This window comes from Chrysemys picta, chromosome 22, assembly GCF_011386835.1.
Source record: "Chrysemys picta bellii isolate R12L10 chromosome 22, ASM1138683v2, whole genome shotgun sequence".
Classification (NCBI taxonomy): Eukaryota; Metazoa; Chordata; order Testudines; family Emydidae; genus Chrysemys; species Chrysemys picta.
Window position 1 is genome coordinate 19,972,671 of NC_088812.1, and position 21,963 is coordinate 19,994,633.

At 49.1% G+C, this 21,963-nt stretch overlaps 1 protein-coding gene across 2 annotated transcripts in view; it reads right to left on the reverse strand.

Moving 5' to 3' along the window:
• PPP1R1A (protein phosphatase 1 regulatory inhibitor subunit 1A) overlaps window positions 1-21,963 on the reverse strand; it is a 69,284-nt gene that overhangs the window by 10,086 nt on the left and 37,235 nt on the right. Inside the window, exons 3-5 of one of the 2 annotated variants that reach the window (XM_005296034.5) lie at window positions 5,418-5,455; window positions 4,179-4,242; window positions 1,863-2,069 (exon numbers count right to left, since the gene is read on the reverse strand). In XM_005296034.5, coding sequence (XP_005296091.1) covers window positions 1,863-2,069; window positions 4,179-4,242; window positions 5,418-5,455 — 309 coding nt within the window. The remainder of the gene's footprint in view (window positions 1-1,862; window positions 2,070-4,178; window positions 4,243-5,417; window positions 5,456-21,963) is intronic. The other variant, XM_042858933.2, reaches the window with a different exon arrangement.

Here is a 21,963-nt window from a genome sequence, read left to right on the forward strand (position 1 = left end):
GACAGAGAGAGAAAAAGAGCCCTGTGCAGATCTCAAAGTCCTTTGAAGATATTCGCTTTCAGTCCCATGTCAAGCAGGGAGTGAACATCTCCCTGCAATACAGAAGGGGAAGCTGAGGCACAGAGAGGGGATGATATCTGCTCAAAGTCACACAGAGCCAGGGATAGAACCCAGGCGTTCTGTCTCCGATTCCAGCAGCATCCCCTCTGCCCCAGAAACTGCAGGAGAGTCTGTGGTGTCTGTGCATCCATCCTGCACTTAGGCAAAGCAGCAAAAATCAGAAAGCGAGTGAGAAGCTAGGGAACCGGTTCTCGTTTGGCTGCATCAGTTGCTCTGGAGTCAGTGATGTGTGTGTCCTGCTTTGCAGGCTGCCAGGAGGGGGACAGAATTTCATGGTAAATATTTGATGAGGGTTTTGGAGGAATTTGTTAAAAGGCTGTTCCAGTGAATGATTCATCAGGGCGGGAAGAGATTAAAGCATTTCCCCCAGCTGCATCATGGCCCCTTGGAGCATCCAGAGCCCCAGCTGCTCTCCCGTGCGCTCGCCAATAGCGCTGATCTGGACAAGACACTCCTGTGCCTCTTGCCTTGTGACCTGGGTCTATCACTCAGCCTGTTCAGCGGCTGGTGGGATTGATGGGTAGCCGCAGCTTTTCCTTGTGACCACTAGAGGCCAGTGTTCCCACCACTGCTGCAGATCCTTTCTCTTTGCCATCAGACCCAAGGCCTTTGCCCTCCATCTCGTTCCCACAGCCTCTCGAAGACATGGCTTCACTTAGCCCATCAGGGCGGGGAAGCAGGACACACTGAAGGTGGCAGGAGAAGCATGAAAGTGGAGGGCACCACGGGGAGAGGGTAGCGTGGGGCAGGGGGCAGAGAAAAGGGGGGTTGCCCCACATAGCACCAGCACAGGGCACAAGGAGGTTGGGGCTTGTGGGTCAGAGCTAAGGTTATTACTGAGATATGTCATGTGAATTTCCACACCTAAAGCCCTGCTGCTAAGCAAAAGCTGTTGTCAGGGTAACAGGCACTATGTTTCCACTCCCACAGCTGCTCCTTTGCAGGGCTTTGAGGCTCAGCCTGGCTGAATATTGTGTGCTTGTATGTGGGCTTTATGAGGATATTTATGGTAAATGCCTCCTTGCGGTACAGGATAGGAGGTTTCCAATTCTTGGGTCAGAGAGGAGGGGATGGTCCCAGCTGAACTGATCTCATGGCCAGGGCTGAGGGGGTATCTCATGGGGAGGTAAAACCCTCTCATGCCTCAGGTCCCCTCCTGTACCCTGGGGCGGATAGCCCTGCCCATCTCCCCAGGGGGCTGGGAGGGTAAATGCATTAAAGAAGGTGAGGCACCCAGATACCATGGTGATGGTACCTGAGACAGAGAGGGACATGCAGGCCCAGGGACACAAAGCAAAGCTCAATGCCGCATTTAATCACCCACGGGCCCATACTTCCTGGGAGCTGGGAGCAGACATGGGATAGAGCAGCCAGGCTGGGCTCCTCCCCAAACTCCCCACAGCCAGAGGCCGCCGCCTGCCCCAGAATCTGGAGGAGCCTGGGTTGAGCTCGGAAGCCAGATGAGCTGCAGGTTCTGCCTCGGGGCTCAGCTCCCGCTGACCTGCTTGTGGCAGCGGCACTGACACCAGTGTGTGCGCAGCAGGCTGCGTGTTACACCTGCCTGGCTCTGGTACAAGTGAGGCACTAGGTGCCAGACAATGGAGAAGGGGGGGAATGGGCCTGGCGCAGAGCAGGGCAGACAGAGGGGGCAGGTGCTGACTGCCCGGGGATGGACTCTGTCCAACCGAGGACATCACTGGGGGCACCCTAATATCCTTCCTGTGTGTCCATGTTATACTCACTCCCGTCTGGTCCAGCATGGTTGCCCTCCTGAGACTCCAGCCTGGTCTTGGCCTGGGCAAGGGGGCAGGTCCCCCCGGGGCTGTGGCTGGGGTCTGTGTTACCGTGGTGGCAGCACCCGGGGCTGTGTGGCTCCTGGCTCCCCAGGCTGGCATCCTCCTCCTCCGCCTGCTGTTTGCACAGGTGGTGCTCCACCATCATCTGGAGCTCTGCAGGAGAGAGAAAGGCCGGGGGTGAGCAACGCGCAGGGGCTTGGGGCTAAAGGGGGAACTCCTGGCCCACGTGGGTAATCAGACACTTGGACACATGCCCAGTGTCTCTCCAATGGGGGGCACAGTACATCCAGTGCTGGGTCACCCCAGGTCAGCCTGATCCTGACAGCCCCCAGGCCTTTCCCCAGTGCTAAGCCATGCCCGTCTCCAGCACTGAGTCACTCTTTGCCCATTCCCAGTGCTGATCCTCTCCGCCCCGGTGCCTGTCCCTGGCACTGAGTTGCCCCGGATCAGACCTGGTGCGGATCCCCTGATGGCGACTGGGTGTGAGCAGGGTGAGATGGCAAGATGGTTTTAACCCCTATGTCCTGTCTATCAGGACAGTGGCAGTAGCTCTGTGGTCCATGAGTCTAGGCCCCAGCGGGACCGTGCCCCTGAACAAGTACAGGATCAGCCCAGCAGAGGGAGAGACACAGCAGGGTGAAGCCAGTACACAGCCAGGTTCTCAGCAGAGGTGAAGATGAGAGGGACAGGGCATGAGGTGGAGAGAGGCAATGAGCTGTGGAAAAGGTTCTTGTGCCAACAATGGCTGGGCCCTGCCAAGGGACAGAGGAGGCTGATTCCTGGTGATGGGAGGGCAGGCAGTAGAGAGAGATGACTGGTGAAAAGTGACAGAGCTTCTAACCCCAGGGCCCCAGGCCCCAGGGGAGGGAGGGCAAAGCAGGGGGGTGTTAGAAACAAAGACGACAGTCCAGTCCTGAGATGGACATGGAAGAGGGGCTGGAGTCCCATGTGCTGGGAGGCAGCAGGGAGGACATTGAGGGCAACTGCAGCAGCCAAGGCTCTGAAGGGAGCAAAGTCCGTGACCAGGTGGGGAGGAGTGGAGATGGGGCCATGCAGATTCCCTGCTGCTCTGCTGGCTGCAATTGGTGAGGTGCTCACTGCGGATGGACTGGGAAGGTCTAAGTCAGGGAAGGCTCCGGGCTCTGCAAGTCCCTTATTGATTTATCCTTTCTACAGCACCTTTCACCTGGAGATCCTCACAGGAATCCGTTCACCCTGCACACACTGAAATGCAGCCACCTTTGGGGTGGAGCACAGCAGCTGTTCAACAGCCTCACTGCACTGCGACACAACCATGTAGGAAGGAGGTGAAGAACAAAAGCCAGAGGGTGGATTCATTGTAGCCGTGTTTGAGACAAAACGCCAGAGCTTCACCCCCCGAGAACAACACCAGGGCATCTGCACCCCCCACCAACACAGGTTCAGAGAGCAGAGCGCCCCCTATGGCATCACCAACCCCACTTCTTCTGCAGCACCTGAGCTCCCCTTGGGCACCCATCCGAGATCAGGCTATACCTAGTACTGTTTAGCTTGCAAGCTCAGAGCACATACTTAGCTCACGCCTTCTTTTCTTATACTGCTAGCAACACAATTATTCATTTAAAAATAACTCCACCGACATGTTAGCTGCTGCATCATCAACCGTGGAGTGGAACTGGGACACACCGTCAAGCTATATGGCTACTCAGTTTAGCAACCCAGCGTGCTTAATAAGTGTTCAAAATGGGTCCAAGCCCAGCTCACAGCTCCACACATCTCAAGCTGGAGGGGATGGGCGATGACCTGGATACCCACACCCACAGCCACTTCCCAGACCTTCAAGTGACCCCGTCTTTAGAATGGGGGAAGGCACGCTGGCCTGTGAGCACAGTAGCAGCCTGGAGTGAAATGGGCAGGACTCCCCTGCCTTATATAACACCAACTGCTCGCTGGCTGGTAAATGTCAGGAAGGGAACGGGGCTGTTCTTTCCCTGTGTGCAGAATGAATACAAGCAAGCGCCTATTCTCTCCAGAGGCCCCTAGTGCCAGATGTTGCTGGTATGAACATGGGACAAGACTGGGGGAGGACAAAGGGGGCAGTTGGCAGGGAAATGGAGCAAGGCTCAGAGGGAGAGGGAGGGAATGTGAGATGGAAGACGGGGTGGATGAAGGAAGCATGAGAGGACAGAAGCATTTCCCAGAGAGAAGCAGGCATGAGATGTGCCCGCTGCATGTCCTCGTGCCTCCCAACAGCAGCGGGAAGCGGAGGGCGTGCCACGGTACCTTTCATGGTGGGGGTGGTGCGGGGGACCTTCTTCCTCTGTCTGGGCGACATGGACAGACCTGGCTGCAAAGAGAGGGAAGGCCAGGTCACAACAGGATACTGCACGGCACTAGAGCAACCAGAGCTAGAGGCACCAGCGTTGGTAGTTTGCTGTGGAGTGGGGCTGGCATCCAGCAGGCTCAGAACAGACCACACTGCCCCTCCTGCCCCCCACAACACAGGTCCCAGGGTGCTTTTGGTCAGGATGGTGCAATGCCTGCTGGGACCTGCCCACATTCTCATGTTCAGCCTGGGAGGGTGGCACAGGGAGAGGGATGTGTGGGCAGGAGGGGCAGTGTGGTCTGTTCTGAGCCTGCTGGATGCTCTCAATGGAGCAATGAGCAGCTGGCAGCCCTGCTATAGCTAAGGAGCCCCAGACATCGGCTGATTACAATGAATCAAGAGCAGTGCTGGTATCCTGTACGTCCCCCTCCTCCAGCCCCAAGTGCACCCCCAGACACCCTACAACCTACTGCACACAGAGGTGCACATGCACGCTCACTCCCCCACCCCTTTGGAAGAGCTTTGGTGAGGGAGCCTGTGGAGTGGCTAGGAGGGCTGGGGGCTGCCTGCAGATGGGACTGGAGGCTGATGGGGGCACCTCCTGGGTGTGGCTCATTTCACTGTCACAGCTGGGACATACGGGGGACTGGTTACAGATTTCATATAAATCCTTCCTGGAGCTCAGAGAGAACCAAGATTCCTTCCCGACACCCGAGCACGCAGTCTGTCTGCTTCCACGGCCCTCACCCATCCACAGCCCCCACCCCCGCACATGCCCACTCCCCCACAGCTAGGCACGTGCACATTCACACACCACACAAAGCCTCCCACACTTCCTTTACCCCTGCCCCCACACACGGTCTCTCCTGCCTGCTAGCTCAGGTCTGGAGTTGCCCGGGGGAGCTGGGTCCTGGGACTAGCCCAATGGCCTCTCCTCGTCCGTGCTCCCTACACCACTGTTCTCCAAGAATGGCAGGCTCTTGGCCCACTGGGCCCAGGGATCAGGCTACGCTGAGCCGACTGACAGAACCGCTCTGCCCTGCTGCTCTGGGCTGACCAGGAACATGAGACTCAGGTATGTTCCTGCTAGGAAATGCAAGGCATGCAGGAGTCCTACCACACTGGGTGCCCGTGTGCAGGCCTGCCAGCCCCTTCCAAACCACAGAGGAGGGTGCGTGAGACAAGGAGGCACCTACCTTCAGCAATGGGTTGGGGAGCCGGTCCTCGTCGATTTCTGTGGGGCGGAGGGGGCATGTGGAAATGGGGAGAAAAAGAATGGGGGGGGGGAAGAGAAAAGGAGCAACAGGTTAATAGAGAGAAGACTCCAGGAACTGATCACATCCAGGAGCAGATCCAGCATTGGGGATCATCATCAGCTGCTTTATAACACACTGCGTTCAAACCATTAACCCTCTCCCCGCCAACCATACAAATCCTTTGTATTTCCATAGTGTCCCTGCCCGGCTGGGGATCTCAAAACAGTTTTTTTTCACTTACTTAATTGGCCTCTCAGAGTTGGTAAGACAACTCCCACCTGTTCATGCTCTCTGTATGTGTGTATATATTTAAACAAATAACAAAATCATCCAAAGCCCAAGATTTGGTGGTGATGGGGGACTTCAACTATCTGGATATATGTTGGGAAAATAACACAGCAGGGCACAGACTATCCAACAAATTCTTGGACTGCATTGCAGACAACTTTTTATTTCAGAAGGTTGAAAAAGCTACTAGGGGGGAAGCTGTTCTAGACTTGATATTAACAAATAGGGAGGAACTCGTTGAGAATTTGAAAGTAGAAGGCAGCTTGGGTGAAAGTGATCATGAAATCATAGAGTTTGCAATTCTAAGGAAGGGTAGAAGGGAGAACAGCAAAATAGAGACAATGGATTTCAGGAAGGTGGATTTTGGTAAGCTCAGAGAGCTGATAGGTAAGGTCCCATGGGAATCAAGACTGAGGGGAAAAACAACTGAGGAGAGTTGGCAGTTTTTCAAAGGGACACTATTAAGGGCCCAAAAGCAAGCTATTCCGCTGGTTAGGAAAGATAGAAAATGTGGCAAAAGACCACCTTGGCTTAACCACGAGATCTTGCATGATCTAAAAAATAAAAAGGAGTCATATAAAAAATGGAAACTAGGACAGATTTCAAAGGATGAATATAGGCAAACAACACAGGAATGCAGGGGCAAGATTAGAAAGGCAAAGGCACAAAATGAGCTCAAACTAGCTATGGGAATAAAGGGAAACAAGAAGACTTTTTATCAATACATTAGAAGCAAGAGGAAGACCAAAGACAGGGTAGGTCCACTGCTTAGTGAAGAGGGAGAAACAGTAACAGGAAACTTGGAAATGGCAGAGATGCTTAATGACTTCTTTGTTTCGGTCTTCACCGAGAAGTCTGAAGGAATGCGTAACATAGTGAATGCTAATGGGAAGGGGGTAGGTTTAGCAGATAAAATAAAAAAAGAACAAGTTAAAAATCACTTAGAAAAGTTAGATGCCTGCAAGTCACCAGGGCCTGATGAAATGCATCCTAGAATACTCAAGGAGCTAATAGAGGAGGTATCTGAGCCTCTAGCTATTATCTTTGGAAAATCATGGGAGACGGGAAAGATTCCAGAAGACTGGAAAAGGGCAAATATAGTGCCCATCTATAAAAAGGGAAATAAAAACGACCCAGGAAACTACAGACCAGTTAGTTTAACTTCTGTGCCAGGGAAGATAATGGAGCAAGTAATTAAGGAAATCATCTGCAAACACTTGGAAGGTGGTAAGGTGATAGGGAACAGCCAGCATGGATTTGTAAAGAACAAATCATGTCAAACCAATCTGATAGCTTTCTTCGATAGGATAACGAGTCTTGTGGATAAGGGAGAAGCTGTGGATGTGGTATACCTAGACTTTAGTAAGGCATTTGATACAGTCTGGCATGATATTCTTATCGATAAACTAGGCAAATACAATTTAGATGGGGCTACTATAAGGTGGGTGCATAACTGGCTGGATAACCGTACTCAGAGAGTTGTTATTAATGGTTCCCAATCCTGCTGGAAAGGCATAACGAGTGGGGTTCCGCAGGGGTCTGTTTTGGGACTGGCTCTGTTCAATATCTTCATTAACGACTTAGATATTGGCATAGAAAGTATGCTTATTAAGTTTGTGGATGATACCAAACTGGGAGGGATTGCAACTGCTTTGGAGGACAGGGTCATAATTCAAAATGATCTGGACAAATTGGAGAAATGGTCTGAGTTAAACAGGATGAAGTTTAACAAAGACAAATGCAAAGTGCTCCACTTAGGAAAAAAAAATCAGTTTCACACATACAGAATGGGAAGAGACTGTCTAGGAAGGAGTACAGCAGAAAGGGATCTAGGGGTTATAGTGGACCACAAGCTAAATATGAGTCAACAGTGTGATGCTGTTGCAAAAAAAGCAAACATGATTCTGGGATGTATTAACAGGTGTGTTGTGAGCAAGACACGAGAAGTCATTCTTCCGCTCTACTCTGCTCTGGTTAGGCCTCAGCTGGAGTATTGTGTCCAGTTCTGGGCACCGCATTTAAGAAAGATGTGGAGAAATTGGAAAGGGTCCAGAGAAGAGCAACAAGAATGATTAAAGGTCTTGAGAACATGACCTATGAAGGAAGGCTGAAAGAATTGGGTTTGTTTAGTTTGGAAAAGAGAAGACTGAGAGGGGACATGATAGCAGTTTTCAGGTATTTAAAAGGGTGTCATAAGGAGGAGGGAGAAAACTTGTTCACCTTAGCCTCTAAGGATAGAACAAGAAGCAATGGGCTTAAACTGCAGCAAGGGAGGTCTAGGTTGGACATTAGGAAAAAGTTCCTAACTGTCAGGGTGGTTAAACACTGGAATAAATTGCCTAAGGAGGTTGTGGAATCCCAATCTCTGGAGATATTTAAGAGTAGGTTAGATAAATGTCTATCAGGGATGGTCTAAACAGTATTTGGTCCTGCCATGCGGGCAGGGGACTGGACTCGATGACCTCTCGAGGTCCCTTCCAGTCCTAGAATCTATGAATCTATGAATCAATATATGTTCCATTCTATGCATCCGAAGAAATGGGCTGTAGCCCATGAAAGCTTATGCTCTAATAAATTTGTTAGTCTCTAAGGTGCCACAAGTATTCCTGTTCTTTTTGCAGAAATATGGATTAACTTCATTGCAGCACCCAACGAGTGAGGGGGCAGGTCAGAGGGCTCAACCCTGGGTCTACAGAGCGGGAAACAGCTGGGCTATTTGCTCAGACACTCTTCCTACCCCATCAAGCAGCCAGAGGCTGGGCCAGACTGACCACGCCCCTCATGTGTCATTCCCACCACTGCAAAGTGGGTGCAAAACACCACCCATTCAGCACGGCAGCACTTTGTGCCCACTTAGAATCATAGAATCGTAGAAGATTTGGGTTGGAAGAGACCTCAGGAGGTCATCTAGTCCAATCCCCTGCTCAAAGCAGCACGAATCCCAACTGAATCAACCCAGCCAGGGCTTTGTCAAGCTGGGTCTAAAAAACCTCTAAGAATGGAGATTCCACCACCTCCCTGGGTAACCCATTCCAGTGCTTCCCCACCCTCCTAGTGAAATAGTGTTTCCTAATATCCAACCTAAACCTCCCCCACCGCAACTTGAGACCATTGCTTCTTGTTCTGTCATCTGCCACCACTGAGAACTGGGCTGGGCAGCAGCGGGTCATGTAGGGTGACCAGATGTCCCGATTTTATAGGGACAGTCCCGTTTTTTTGGTCTTTTTCTTATATAGGCTCCTATTACTCCCCACCTCCGTCCCGATTTTTCACATTTGCTATCTGGTCACCCTAGCCGGTCATGCCCTAGCCAGGAGTCTCAGTTTATTGCTGGTGAATGCATTGGCTCAGTCCCAGGGAGCATGCTGGCTCCTAGCGCCCAGCAATGGAGTCTCTGTGCCAGGGCACCACAGCCCATGCTGGCATGGGACACACGGCACAGCAGGCCTGATGCTGCCGGACTCACCCTGACCCACACTGAGGCAGCTCCAGTTGCTGATGATTTGCAGCAGCGTTGCTGAGATCAGGATCAGGCCCAGCCTGCTTGGTTTATTTGTTCCCCGTTTTTCCCTGGTGAGGTCAGAGCCTGTAGAGCCGAGTCCCTGCTGGGCAGCCTGGGTGAGTGGCCCCCTCTCCTCCCAGGCACAGGGACAGCGTGGGGACAGCATTAGCCTCCCAGAGCATATATATGTGTGTGTGTGTGTGTGTGTGTGTGCGCGCTCTCTCTTTGTACAGAGAGCCTATGGAATGGGTGTATTTGTGGGTGGTGGTCTGTGTGGGGTGTGTACAGAGTGTGTGTGGAGAGCATGTATCTGCACAGCAGGGGAGGGTGTGTATGTGTGAGATTCCATGGGCTCTCTGCCTGTGTCTCTCCACCTCCCGCCAGGACCGAGCTGGGATGCTGTCGCCATGACAATATCTGCTCCAACAGACTAAAAAAATCCCCCAGTTTTAAAACACTTTCCCACTCAGCAATGAGTACTCGACCTGTAGCATCTCGGTTGCCTGGGAAACAAAAGAGGGTGTTGCCATGGTAACCAGAATTTCACTGAGAGGCTGCAGGAGCTTGTGGTCCTCAGGAGGGTCCTCAATGGAGTCAGGGTCGGTGGGTATCATAGGCCAAGGGAGGCTAAATTTCCCCTAATCTAGACTGTGGCCCCGCCCACGCTCCCCCCTCACCCGGCTCCGAAGCTGGCAGAGGCTCAGCTCCTGCCCCAGCCTGGAGCTAGGGGTTTGTCTCGCAGCTAGGGCCTGGCGCAGGCTGGGGCGGCTTGGGCCAGACCTGGGGTCAGGCTGGCCAGAGCGACTGGAGCAGGCAGGCCAGGAGAGGGGGAGGGGCTCTGGCCAAGGATGTGTGTGTGAGAGGGGAGCTCAGTAGGGCCTCAGTTGGAAAAGATGGCAGACTAGCCTCCCCGAAGGGGGGGTTCACCTGCTGCCCATGAATAGAGCCCTTGGTCCTCTCCCCTTCCTAGACCTCTGAAGCGCTGGGGTAAAGAAAGAAAGAAAGAAAGAAAGAACATTGTTATGACATTGTAGCAATGGTGGATTCTCCATCATGGGCAATTTTCAAATCCAGATTGGATTGTTGTCTAAAAGTTCTCCTTTTAGGGATTAATTCACAGCAGGTCTCTGGCCTGTGCTGTACAGGAGGCCAGACTAGATGATCACAATGGCCCCTAATGTCTCAGGGTTTGTCTACACTTAAAATGCTACAGCAACACAGCAGCACAGCTGCACCGCTGTAGTGCTTCAGTGTTGACATTACCTAGGGTGACGGGAGAAGCCCTCCTCCTCCCTGAGAGGTGATACCTAGGTTGACAGTTAAACCAGTTTAATTTTCTAGTGCAGACCAGACGTCAGTAAGAGGGACCTCTAGTAAGGCAATGCTGTTTGATTTTCTCATACCTAATCTAGACAAAGTACAGTGTGAGATGGAAGGCAAATACACTAGGCTCAGCAAACTGGGCCTCATATTAGATGCCACACAGTACAGGCTGGTCCTCTCTGACTGTGTCTACACTAGGCTAATTGTCAGAGGACACCAGCATTTTAACCACTGTGATGCAGGTCTTGGTGACAAGGTGGGAATAACGTGGCTGAGCCACTAGCACCTCCACCAGGTGGGGTTGCCCCAGGAGGAGTTTCCCAAACAGGCCTATGGCCAGGGCCGTAGAAATATTGCTGAAGAGCCTGCCAATAGACAAGTAAATCAGCTGTTACATGGGGGATTTGGGGAGCTTGACCTCTCTCCCATAATTAGAATAATAGAGTCATAGGGTTAGAATCAAGGGTCATGTAGTCTAACCCCCTGCTAAGATGCAGGATTTGTTGTGTGTAAACCATCACAGACACATGGCTCCAGCCTCCTTTTGAAACCTCCAGTGAAGGAACTTCCACAACCTCTCAGGGAATCTGTTCCACGGTCCTATTGTTCTTACAGTACAGTTTTCCTGAGATTAAATCTATATCTGCTATGCTGTAGTTTAAATCCATCGCCTCTTGTCCTGCCCTGTGGCAAGAAAGAACAACTTTTCGCCATTTTTTTATGGCAGCCATTCAAATATACAAGAAGACCACTATCATGTCCCCCTCTTAATCTCCTCTTTTCCAAACTAAATATACCCAGTAGCTTCAGCTTTTGCTCATATGGCTGGCGTTTCATCCCTTTCGTCATCTTTGCCGCTCGCCTCTGGATCTTTTCCAGTTTCTCTACATTTCTGTCTATACAGTAGTGACCAAAACTGGACACAGTACTCCAGCTGAGGCCTAACCAGCACCGAGTAGAGTGGTACTATCACCTCCCGTGACTTGCATGCTATGCCTCTGTTAATGCACCTAAAATTGCATTTGCTTTTTTTGCAACAGCATCGAGTTGCTGATTCATGTTGAGGTTGTAATCCACCACTACTCCCAGATCCTTTTCAGCAGTGCGGCTGCCAACCCGTTCTCTATTTGCGCGCTTGTTTCCTCCCCACCCCCAAGTCTAGCACCTTACATTTGTCTTTGTTGAATTTGATTTTGTTGATTTTCTTGTCTATAGCCCAGTTCTCCACTTTATTAAGATCTCTCTGAATTTTAGTTCTATCCTCCAAAGTATTGGCAACCCCTGTGCAGTAGTGTAGCTGGGGGGTACAGGTGGAGTGGCCGCTGAGCATTGAGCACAAGTGGCGCCTTTTTAATTTTTTGGCGCCTTTTTAATTTTTACTCTGAACGGGGGGGCGGACATAAAAAAAGATGCCACCCGCTGCGGCGCTTGTACTCACTGGGCGGCGCTCCGGGTCTTCGGCAGCACTTCGGCGGCGGATCCTTCACTTGCTCCGGGTCTTCAGTGGCATTTTGGTGGCAGGTCCTTCAGTGCCGCCGAAGACCCGGAGCGCCGCCCGGTGAGTACAAGCGCCACAGCGGGTGGCGCCTTTTCTTATGTCCGCCCCCCCTGTTCTCTCCACCTAGCTATGCCACTGCCCCTGTGACACACTCTACCTCAGAATGACACAATGTAACCCTCATATTCATCATTCATATATGGTTGTGATATTTCGTACAAAGCATGCCATGTAAGGCATCATATGAAAAGTCATGATCTGCTAGAACCCATTGTTCTGTCCAAATGTGTATATCATTAGTGTGTATGAAGTTATGAGATTGTGCTGTATGGCTGTTACTGAAATAGGCTGTCAGTCTGCTAGTGACATACAAAGGGTCCCTGCCCAGGTGGGTGTTTGTTGACCGTCCATTAATCAACTGTGTGACTCAATTATGCAAGCATCACACAATGGGAACTGCTCGATCACTGTGACTTGGCAAAGCCCACCAGGACATGCCTGGGCTAGTGTCTGCCAGATACATGGGCCAAAGGTATCAAACAAGGGACAATAGCACCATGTCTTGGCTTTTTTCCTCCCCACCTACGCTGGAAACTACCAGAACGCCAAGAAGACGAAGCTCATCTGAGGAGACGGTCCAGGCTTCAGTGGGGTGAGAACATTACTTGATCTAAATACTGCCTAGTGGAATAAGGCTTAAGATTTAGACGGTGCACTTATCTTTTATTTTCTTTGGCAACCATCTCTGTCCTTTGATGCCTACCACTTATAATTATGTAAAATCTATCCTTCAGTAGTTAATAAACTTGTTTTATATTTTACCTAAAACTGTGTATTTTGCTTGAAGTGCTTAGAAAACCGCAGCTCAGATACAAAAGCTGGTGCATATCCTCTCCACATTGAGGGAGGGGTGGACTGGGTTACAAACTTACACTGGCTTCTGATCTGGGCAAGATGGTACAGCTCAGGGGTGCAAGGTCAGGGAGCTGAGGGGAAATGGCTGGTGCCTTTCTCTGTGTGATTGATGAGAGGCTTTCGGTGCCTTCATGCAATCTAGCTGGGTGTGGGGCTCCACATGCTGTTGTACTGAGTGGTAACAGCGCCTGGAGGGGTTTGCTGCTTGTCACTAGCAAAGCATTGTGTGAGACAGCCCAGGCTGGAGAGTTAAGGGGCACAGCGGTATTCTAGTTCCAGGTTGTACCCCAGGGAACCTGTCACCCCACCCCCCACCCCGCAGCTTTGTGTCATCTGCAGACTTGATCAGTATGCTTTCTATAGCTACAACCGGGTCATTAATAAAGATGTAAAACAACACCAGTCCCAGAAAAGATCCCTGTGGAACCCCACTTGAGACCTCCCTCCAATCTGACATCATAGTTACTCTTTGTTTGCAGTTAACTAATTATGTATCCACTTAATGGTAGTTCTGTTGAGCCCGCATTTCTCTAGCTTACTTATCAGAAGGTCATGGGGGGCTTTGTCCAAAGCATTGCTGAAGTCCAGGTAATGATCTAACAAACCAGTTACTCTCTCAAAGAAAGAAATCATGCTGGTTTAGCATGATTTGTTCTTGGTAAATCCATGATTGCTGCTGGTGATTACCCCTTCATCATCCAGGTATTTGCAAATTGAATGTTTTATACATAGGGCCCTACCAAATTCACAGTCCATTTTGGTCAATTTCACGGTCATAGGATTTGAAAAATTGTAAATTTAATGATTTCAGCTATTTAAACCTGAAATTTCACAGTGTTGTAATTGTAGGGGTCCTGACCCAAGGAGTTGTGGGGTGGTCACAAGGTTATTGTGTGTGTGGGGGGGGGGGGGGTTGCGGTACTGCTACTCTTACTTCTGCACTGCTGCTGGCAGCAGAGCCACCTTCAGAAGCAGTGCAGAAGTAAGGATGGCGTGGTATGGTATTGCCACCTTTACTTCTGCGCTGCTGCTGGCAGGGCACTGCCTTCAGAGCTGGGCACCCGGCCAACAGCCGCTACTCTCCAGCCACCCAGCTCTGAAGGCAGTGCATAAATAAGGGTGGCAATATCACAATCCCCCTAAAATAACCTTGCAACCCCCCTGCAACTCCCTTTTGGGTCAGGACCCCCAATTTGAGAAATGCTGGTCTCCCCTGTGAAATCTGTATAGTATAGGGTAAAGCACATAAAAGACCAGATTTCACCAGGGGAAACCAGATTTCACGGTCTGTGATGCATTTTTCATGGCCGAAAATTGGTAGGGCCCTATTTATACATTGCTGCAGTAGCTTCCCAGGTAACAAGTCAGACTGACTGGTCTATAGTTCCCTGGCTCCTCCTTTCCCCCCTTTTAAAGATGAGCACTAGGTTAGCCCTTCTCCAGTCATCCAGGACCTCTCCTGTCATCCATGAGTTTGTAAATATTATTGCCAGTGGCTTCAGCTAATTCCTTCAGTAACCTGGGCTGAATAGCATCTGGCCCCACTGATCTGAATTCATTCAAACTGGTCAGAAGACCTCTGATGTGTTCTTTTCTTATCCTGATTTGCACCCCTTCCCCTGTATTGTCCATGGTAACTTCGCTAGTCGTCTGGTCGCATGTTACCTGGGCACCTGCCCAGAAGGCCACGTGAAATCACCCACAATGAATTGCTGTTTGGAGCAGTGCCGGGGATTCTGGGATTAACATGATTGAGTGCAGCATGGGATGTAATAGCAAGTCCATTACTGTAATAGAATCCTAAACTCTATTATACTGTTCAGCCACTAGGCGGTGCTGTGTGTAACCTAACTTATTTAACCTAACCTCAGCCATACATCGCGGAGCATTGAATAGACTAATAGTGCACACATCTGGTGTGTATCTTGCTCAGAAGGAAGCTCTGTGACCGGACCGTGTCTGGTACAGGAGCATGACATGGCGTCAGAAATACACTAAGAACAGAAACAGAAGGGAAACAGCAACAAAAGTTGGAAACAGAAGGAACAAAGCAACAAAGGTTGCAGGATCTCATCAAAGTGCCACTCTTCAATGCCCCAGAGAACTTCAGCTTTGACAAACCTTCAGAATGGACAGACTGAACACAATATTTTGCAAGATTTTGCATTGCTACCAAGTTCCACAGTGAAACGGAAGATATTCAGGTATTTTCTTTGTTTATGCTATTGGGCAGCAGGCAAATCCTTTGACTTTACTGAAGACAGTCACAAAGATGACTATGAAAGGGTTCTGGCTATGTCTGATGCATATTTTATACCTCAGAGAAATGTGGTTTATGAAAGAGCATGTTTTCATCTGAGAAATGCTGAATGTTTTATAAGAGCTCTCTCTTTTATAAGAGACCGGGTTAACACATAAAAATCTTTCACAGAAGCTACAGTTGAAAACAGACTTAACCCACATTAGCCACAATTGATTAGAGAGGCTGAAATAAGCTGTATAGACAGCCAACAAAATCCTACAGCGGGAAGATCCATCCTTGCTCTTCTAAGTTACAGATCAACACCAATAGTGGCTACTGGATATAGTCCATCACAACTCCTGATGGGAAGACAGCTCAGAACTATTGTTCCAACTTTGGAACAGAAACTATCTTGAAAGTGGCCAGACATGAAGACAGTAGTCAAATCTGATAAAAAGGCAAAAAGTCCCTAAAAACACTTTTACAACAGATGTCACTCAGAGAACAGCTGGGTCCTGTGTTTGTGTCAAATTGGATGCAGAAAAAGGATGGATAGCTCCAGCTATTGTAAAGAAAAAGAATTCATCACCCAGATCATATGTGATCAAGACCAACAGTGGAAAGTTCAACAGAAACTATTGTCATCTACAGTTTGTTCCTCAGCAAGATCAACAGAGCAAACTCTACAGATGGCGGCTGCAGAAGAAGTAGACGCAAGGATTCCAAACTGAACATAACCAGTCATTGCAATTAATGGACAGCCAGATGAGCAAGCTGTTATGCATTTGGGTCATGTAATTAGAAAATCACTGTGATTCAGAGGCACTTAACAGACTGATACATGCTGAGCTTCAAAGATAGCATGGTTGTGTAAACTTTGTAAATGGCAGGAATGTAGAACTGTAAAGGTGGGGGGGTGGCATTGTATGTCAATAATGAGGTAAACTGTAAAGAAATAATAACTGATGGAATGGATAAGACAGAGTCTGTCTGGGCAATACTCACACTGGGTAAAAGAACTACTAGAGCCTCCCCTGGGATAGTGCTTGGGGTGTGCTATAGACTGCCGGGATCTACCCTGGATATGGACAGAGAACTATTTAATGTTTTTAGGGAAGTAAATACTAATAGGAACTGTGTAATTATGGGAAACTTTAACTTCCCAGATATAGATTGGGGAACAAATGCTAGTAACAATAATAGGGCTCAGATGTTCCTAGATGTGCTTGCTGATGAATTCCTTCATCAAGTAGTAGCTGAACCGACAAGGGGGGGAGGCCATTTTAGATTTGGTTTTGGTGAGTAGTGAGGACCTCATTGAGGAAATGGTTGTAGGGGACAACCTTGGCTCGAGTGATCATGACCTAATTCGGTTTAAACTAAATGGAAGGATTAACAGAATTAAATCGGAGACTAGGGTTTACAATTTTAAAAAGGCTAATTTTAATAAATTAAGAGGACTGGTTAGGGAAGTGGATTGGGCTAACATATTTATGGATCTAAAAGCAGATGAAGCCTGGGATTATTTTAAGTTAAAGTTGCAGGAGCTGTCGGAGGCCTGTATCCCGAGAAAGGGAAAACGGTTAGTAGGCAAGAGATTTAGACTGAGCTGGATGAGCAAGCGTCTCAAAGGGGCGATTAAGAAAAAACAGAAAGCGTACAAAGAGTGGAAGAGGGGAGAGATCAGTAAGGAAACTTACCTTATTGAGGTCAGAGCATGTAGAGATGGGGAGTGAGAAAGGCCAAAAGCCATGTAGAGTTGGACCTTGCGAGGGGAATTAAAACCTATAGTAAGAGGTTTTATAGCCATATAAATAGGAAGAAAACAAAGAAAGAAGAAGTGGGACCGCTGAAGACTGTAGCTGGAGTGGAGATTAAGGATAATCTAGGCATGGCACAATATCTAAACGAATATTTTGCATCGGTCTTTAATGAGGCAAATGAAGGGCTTAGGAATAGTGGCAGCGTGACAGAGGGGAATAAAGGAGGGGGGATTACCGTATCCGAGGTAGAAGCCAAACTTGAACACCTTAACGGGACTAAGTCGGGCGGACCGGATGATCTTCAGCCGAGAATATTGAAGGAACTGGCGCGAGAAATAGCAGGCCCCTTAGCGATAATTTTTAATGAATCTTTAAACTCGGGGGTGGTACCGTTGGACTGGAGAATAGCTAATGTGGTTCCTATTTTCAAGAAAGGGAAAAAAAATGACCTGGGTAACTACAGGCCTGTCAGTTTAACATCTGTAGTATGCAAGGTCCTGGAGAAAATTTTGAAGGAGAAAGTAGTTAAGGACCTTGAGGTCAATGGCAATTGCAACAAATTACAACATGGTTTTACCAAAGGCAGATCGTGCCAAACCAATCTGATCTCCTTCTTTGAGAAAGTAACAGACTTATTAGATAAGGGAAATGCGGTGGACCTAATATACCTCGATTTCAGTAAAGCGTTTGATACGGTACCGCACGAGGAATTATTGGTTAAATTGGAAAAGATGGGGATCGATACGAAAATCCAGAGGTGGATAAGGAACTGGTTAATGGGGAGACTGCAGCGGGTCATACTGAAAGGTGAACTGTCAGGTTGGAGGGAGGTCACCAGTGGAGTTCCTCAAGGTTCGGTTTTGGGTCCCATTTTATTTAATCTATTTATTACTGACCTCGGAACCAAATGTAGGAGTGGGCTGATAAAGTTTGCGGATGACACAAAGCTGGGAGGTATTGCCAATACGGAGGAGGATCGGGATATTCTGCAGGGAGACTTGAATGACCTTGTAAATTGGAGTAACCGAAATAGGATGAAATTTAATAGTGAAAAGTGTAAGGTGATGCATTTAGGGATGACTAACAAGAATTTTAGTTACAAACTGGGGACGCATCGGTTGGAAGTAACGGAGGAGGAGAAAGACCTTGGAGTCCTGGTAGACCGCAGGATGACTATGAGTCGGCAATGTGACGTAGCAGTGAAAAAAGCCAATGCGGTCTTGGGATGCATTAGGCGAGGTATATCTAGTAGGGATAAGGAGGTGCTGCTTCCGTTGTACAAGGCACTGGTGAGACCTCATTTGGAGTACTGTGTGCAGTTCTGGTTTCCCATGTTTAAAAAGGATGAACTCAAACTGGAACGGGTACAGAGAAGGGCCACTAGGATGATCAGAGGAATGGAAAATCTGTCGTATGAAAGGAGACTTGAGGAGCTCGGTTTGTTTAGCCTAACCAAAAGAAGGCTGAGGGGGGATATGATTGCTCTCTTTAAATATATCAGAGGGATAAATACCAGGGAGGGAGAGGAATTATTCCAGCTCAGTACTAATGTGGACACGAGAACGAATGGATATAAACTGGCCGTGGGGAAGTTTAGGCTTGTAATTAGACAAAGGTTTCTAACCATCAGAGGGGTGAAATATTGGAACAGCCTTCCGAGGGAAACAGTGGGGGCGAAGGACCTGTCTGGCTTTAAGATTAAGCTAGATAAGTTTATGGAGGGAATGGTTTAATGGGATAATATGATTTTAGTCAAATCAACAGCGTGCCATCGCTGGTAAATAGCATCAATGGCCAATGAGGGTCTGGCTGGAGAATCTTGCCTACATGCTCGGGGTTCTACTGATCGCCATATTTGGGGTTGGGAAGGAATTTTCCTCCAGGGTAGATTGGCAGAGGCCCTGGAGGTTTTTCGCCTTCCTCCGCAGCATGGGGCGGGGGAAGCTAGCTGTAGGATTCTCTGCGACTTGAAGTCTTTAAATCACAGAATTTGGGGACTTCAACAACAGAGTCAAGGGAAAGGGGTTGGGTCAGCTTTTGTGGCCTGCATCATGCGGGAGGTCAGACTAGATGATCATAATGGTCCCTTCTGACCTTAAAGTCTATGAGTCTATAACTTAAAGGGGGAGATTTAATGGAATGCTAAACTGTATTATACAGTTCAGCCACTAGGTGGCATTGTGTGAAACATACTTTAGTTAAGTTCACCTCTGTCATACCTGGCAAAGTATTAAAGGATCTTACAGTGCTCACATCTGGTGCGTATCTTGCTCAGAAGGAAGCTCTGTGCCCACCCGTGTCTCTCCAGGAGTACGACAATTGCCACATGTGTGCCTGCTGAGTGTGGAGGCACTGGCTTGTGCTAATAAAAGTCAAGATAATGACAGTGGGGTAAAGTATAATCAATGTAACTGTCTCGTGAAGACAGGGCTTAGCCAGCCACTGTGGAGAACACAATTCCCCCAGCAGCAGCTAACCTGAATAAAATGGACGAGCCTACTCTCCATCAAAATGAGCCTCCATGATCCTATCATGCAGCGCAGGTGAAGTGGAAAAAATAATTTCTTATTAATGTATTGTTATTATTTGTTATTTAGGTGTGGTCATGCCTAGAGGCCCTGATCTTGGATGCTATACGCAGGTCACATTACTATAGGATGAGACACAACCAACAGACAAGGGTGCTTGAGTGATCACTGTAATAAGAAGCTGTTCACCTAAGATGGTCCCAGGCTCCACCCACAAACAGCCACCAAGCGCTACCCCCTTGACACGCCAAAAGAAGACCCAGTGCACAGAGCTTCATAATAGGATGGTCCTGCTCCTTTTAAATGTAATTAGTAGGCTTCAGAGTCAACACACATTGAGCTGAATGGGGGCGGTTCACTCCTCCTACAGCCAGTGCTCCAGTCTGTGCACACTCAAGTGAATTTCACTGCATTTGTTACACTCGCTGATAACTGACTGCACTGGTGCTGTGCTCGGGTTGCATCAGCTGAGGATCTGGCCCTTACTATATTTTTAATGAAAACTGAGATTCTGGAGAACAAGGAGGCAATCGTCACAGAAAGACACTGGCACAATGGCGGCTCACACAGCTCAATGCAAGAGTCCTGTGGATGCCACTCCCTCTCTCTACAGTTGTGTGACAGGCTGCAAGGATGCCTGAGCCCTGCAGAACCCATGAGTTGGATCACGGAGGGCAGCCAGGGCCTGGTGTGGCTCTGGCTATGCTAAACCTCCCATCATTAACATTTCGTTCCTGCTGTCACTTTCCATCTCTCTGAGAGGGAGATTTCACCCTGGCTGACGGAGCGTGTCTGCCAGCTCCTTTCATGGTAAGAGACAAAGTGTGGAGCCTTCTCCCTGAGATCTGGCTGCAGGGAGAATACCTGCATTGTGTGCATCAGAGGGTATCATGGCTGAAAAGGGGTTAGCAGGAAAGACAGACCAATTACAGCATAAATAAGCTTGGTCCACCTGCCAGCTCCTCTCAGCTCCATGCATTCAATTAGTTTTTGTTTGCAGAGACTTAATCAGTGCAGCTCTAGGAACCTCACTGGCTCTGGCATTTATAACGGGCCGAACCAAACCCCCAGATCCAAATGCCATGGGGCTTTGGGATGTTTAAAATCTGGATCCAAATCAATGGCGCCGGCCGGAGTGAGGGACTTGACATTTGAAAATCTGCTTGCCGCTGGTCCCCAGCTGCTTTCCCTCCATCTGAAGGAGGCTCTGCTCAGCCCCTCAGAGTGAGGGAGTGAGCGGCTGTGGCATTGCGAGCTCATTCATATTTGATCACCCAGGAGTGTTTTTAAAAGACTGCAACTCTCTGTGGGTCTCAGTAGCGTGTCACAGCTCATTTGTCAGTGGAGTGGAGGGAGCTGGGGCCTTAGCTGGAATAGCAGCTAACTCTGCCAGCAGTGCTGCTCCCAGAAACAGGCCAGGCTTTTCCTGGCCCCTGAAGGCATGGAGCAGAGCAGAGCATTGCATGGGGGCGGGGATTGCAACCCAAATCCAAGCAGCAGCTGCCATTTTAATGCAACACGTGAGTGTGAGAGTGACCCTGGCTGTTCTGCCTAGGGTGACCAGACAGCAAGCGTGAAAAATTGGGATGGGGGTGGGGAGTAATAGGAGCCTATATAAGAAAAAGACCCAAAAATTGGGACTGTCCCAATCGGGACATCTGGTCACCCTAGTTCTGCCATAGGAATTAGCAAGCGGTGACTCCTTCCCCAGAGCTGGGCACAAAAAGCAAGCCAAAGGGAGTCGTACTAGCTTGGCCAACAACAGAAAACACTCTCACCTGAACCAACTAACACAAAGGGAGACCCGCTAATGGTCTGCATGTATCAGAAGGGAGGAAGCTATCCAGCAGGGACAGGCCCGGAGGGGTGAGCGCTAGGAACGGTGGCACCAAGTTCTGTAAAGAAAAATCTAGGAGAAACGATTGGAAAATGGGATTGTTTTTTGAAGAAAATTTCAACTTTTTGGTGGGAAACAAAGTATTTCAGTTTGGAAATGCCTCATGGGATCTGTAGTCTGAATGCTCCAAACTCCCATTCCCCTCTATAGGCCAGGCTCTGGTCTGACAGCATCTCCCAGCTGGTGAGGGGAAGCAGTTGCATAGATTCATAGATTCAAAGATTCTAGGACTGGAAGGGACCTCGAGAGGTCATCGAGTCCAGTCCCATGCCCTCATGGCAGGACCAAATACTGTCTAGACCATCCCTGATAGACATTTATCTAACCTACTCTTAAATATCTCCAGAGATGGAGATTCCACAACCTCCCTAGGCAATTTATTCCAGTGTTTAACCACCCTGACAGTTAGGAACTTTTTCCTAATGTCCAACCTAAACCTCCCTTGCTGCAGTTTAAGCCCATTGCTTCTTGCACTGGAATGGGTTACCTAGGGAGGTGGTGGAATCTCCTTCCTTAGAGGTTTTTAAGGT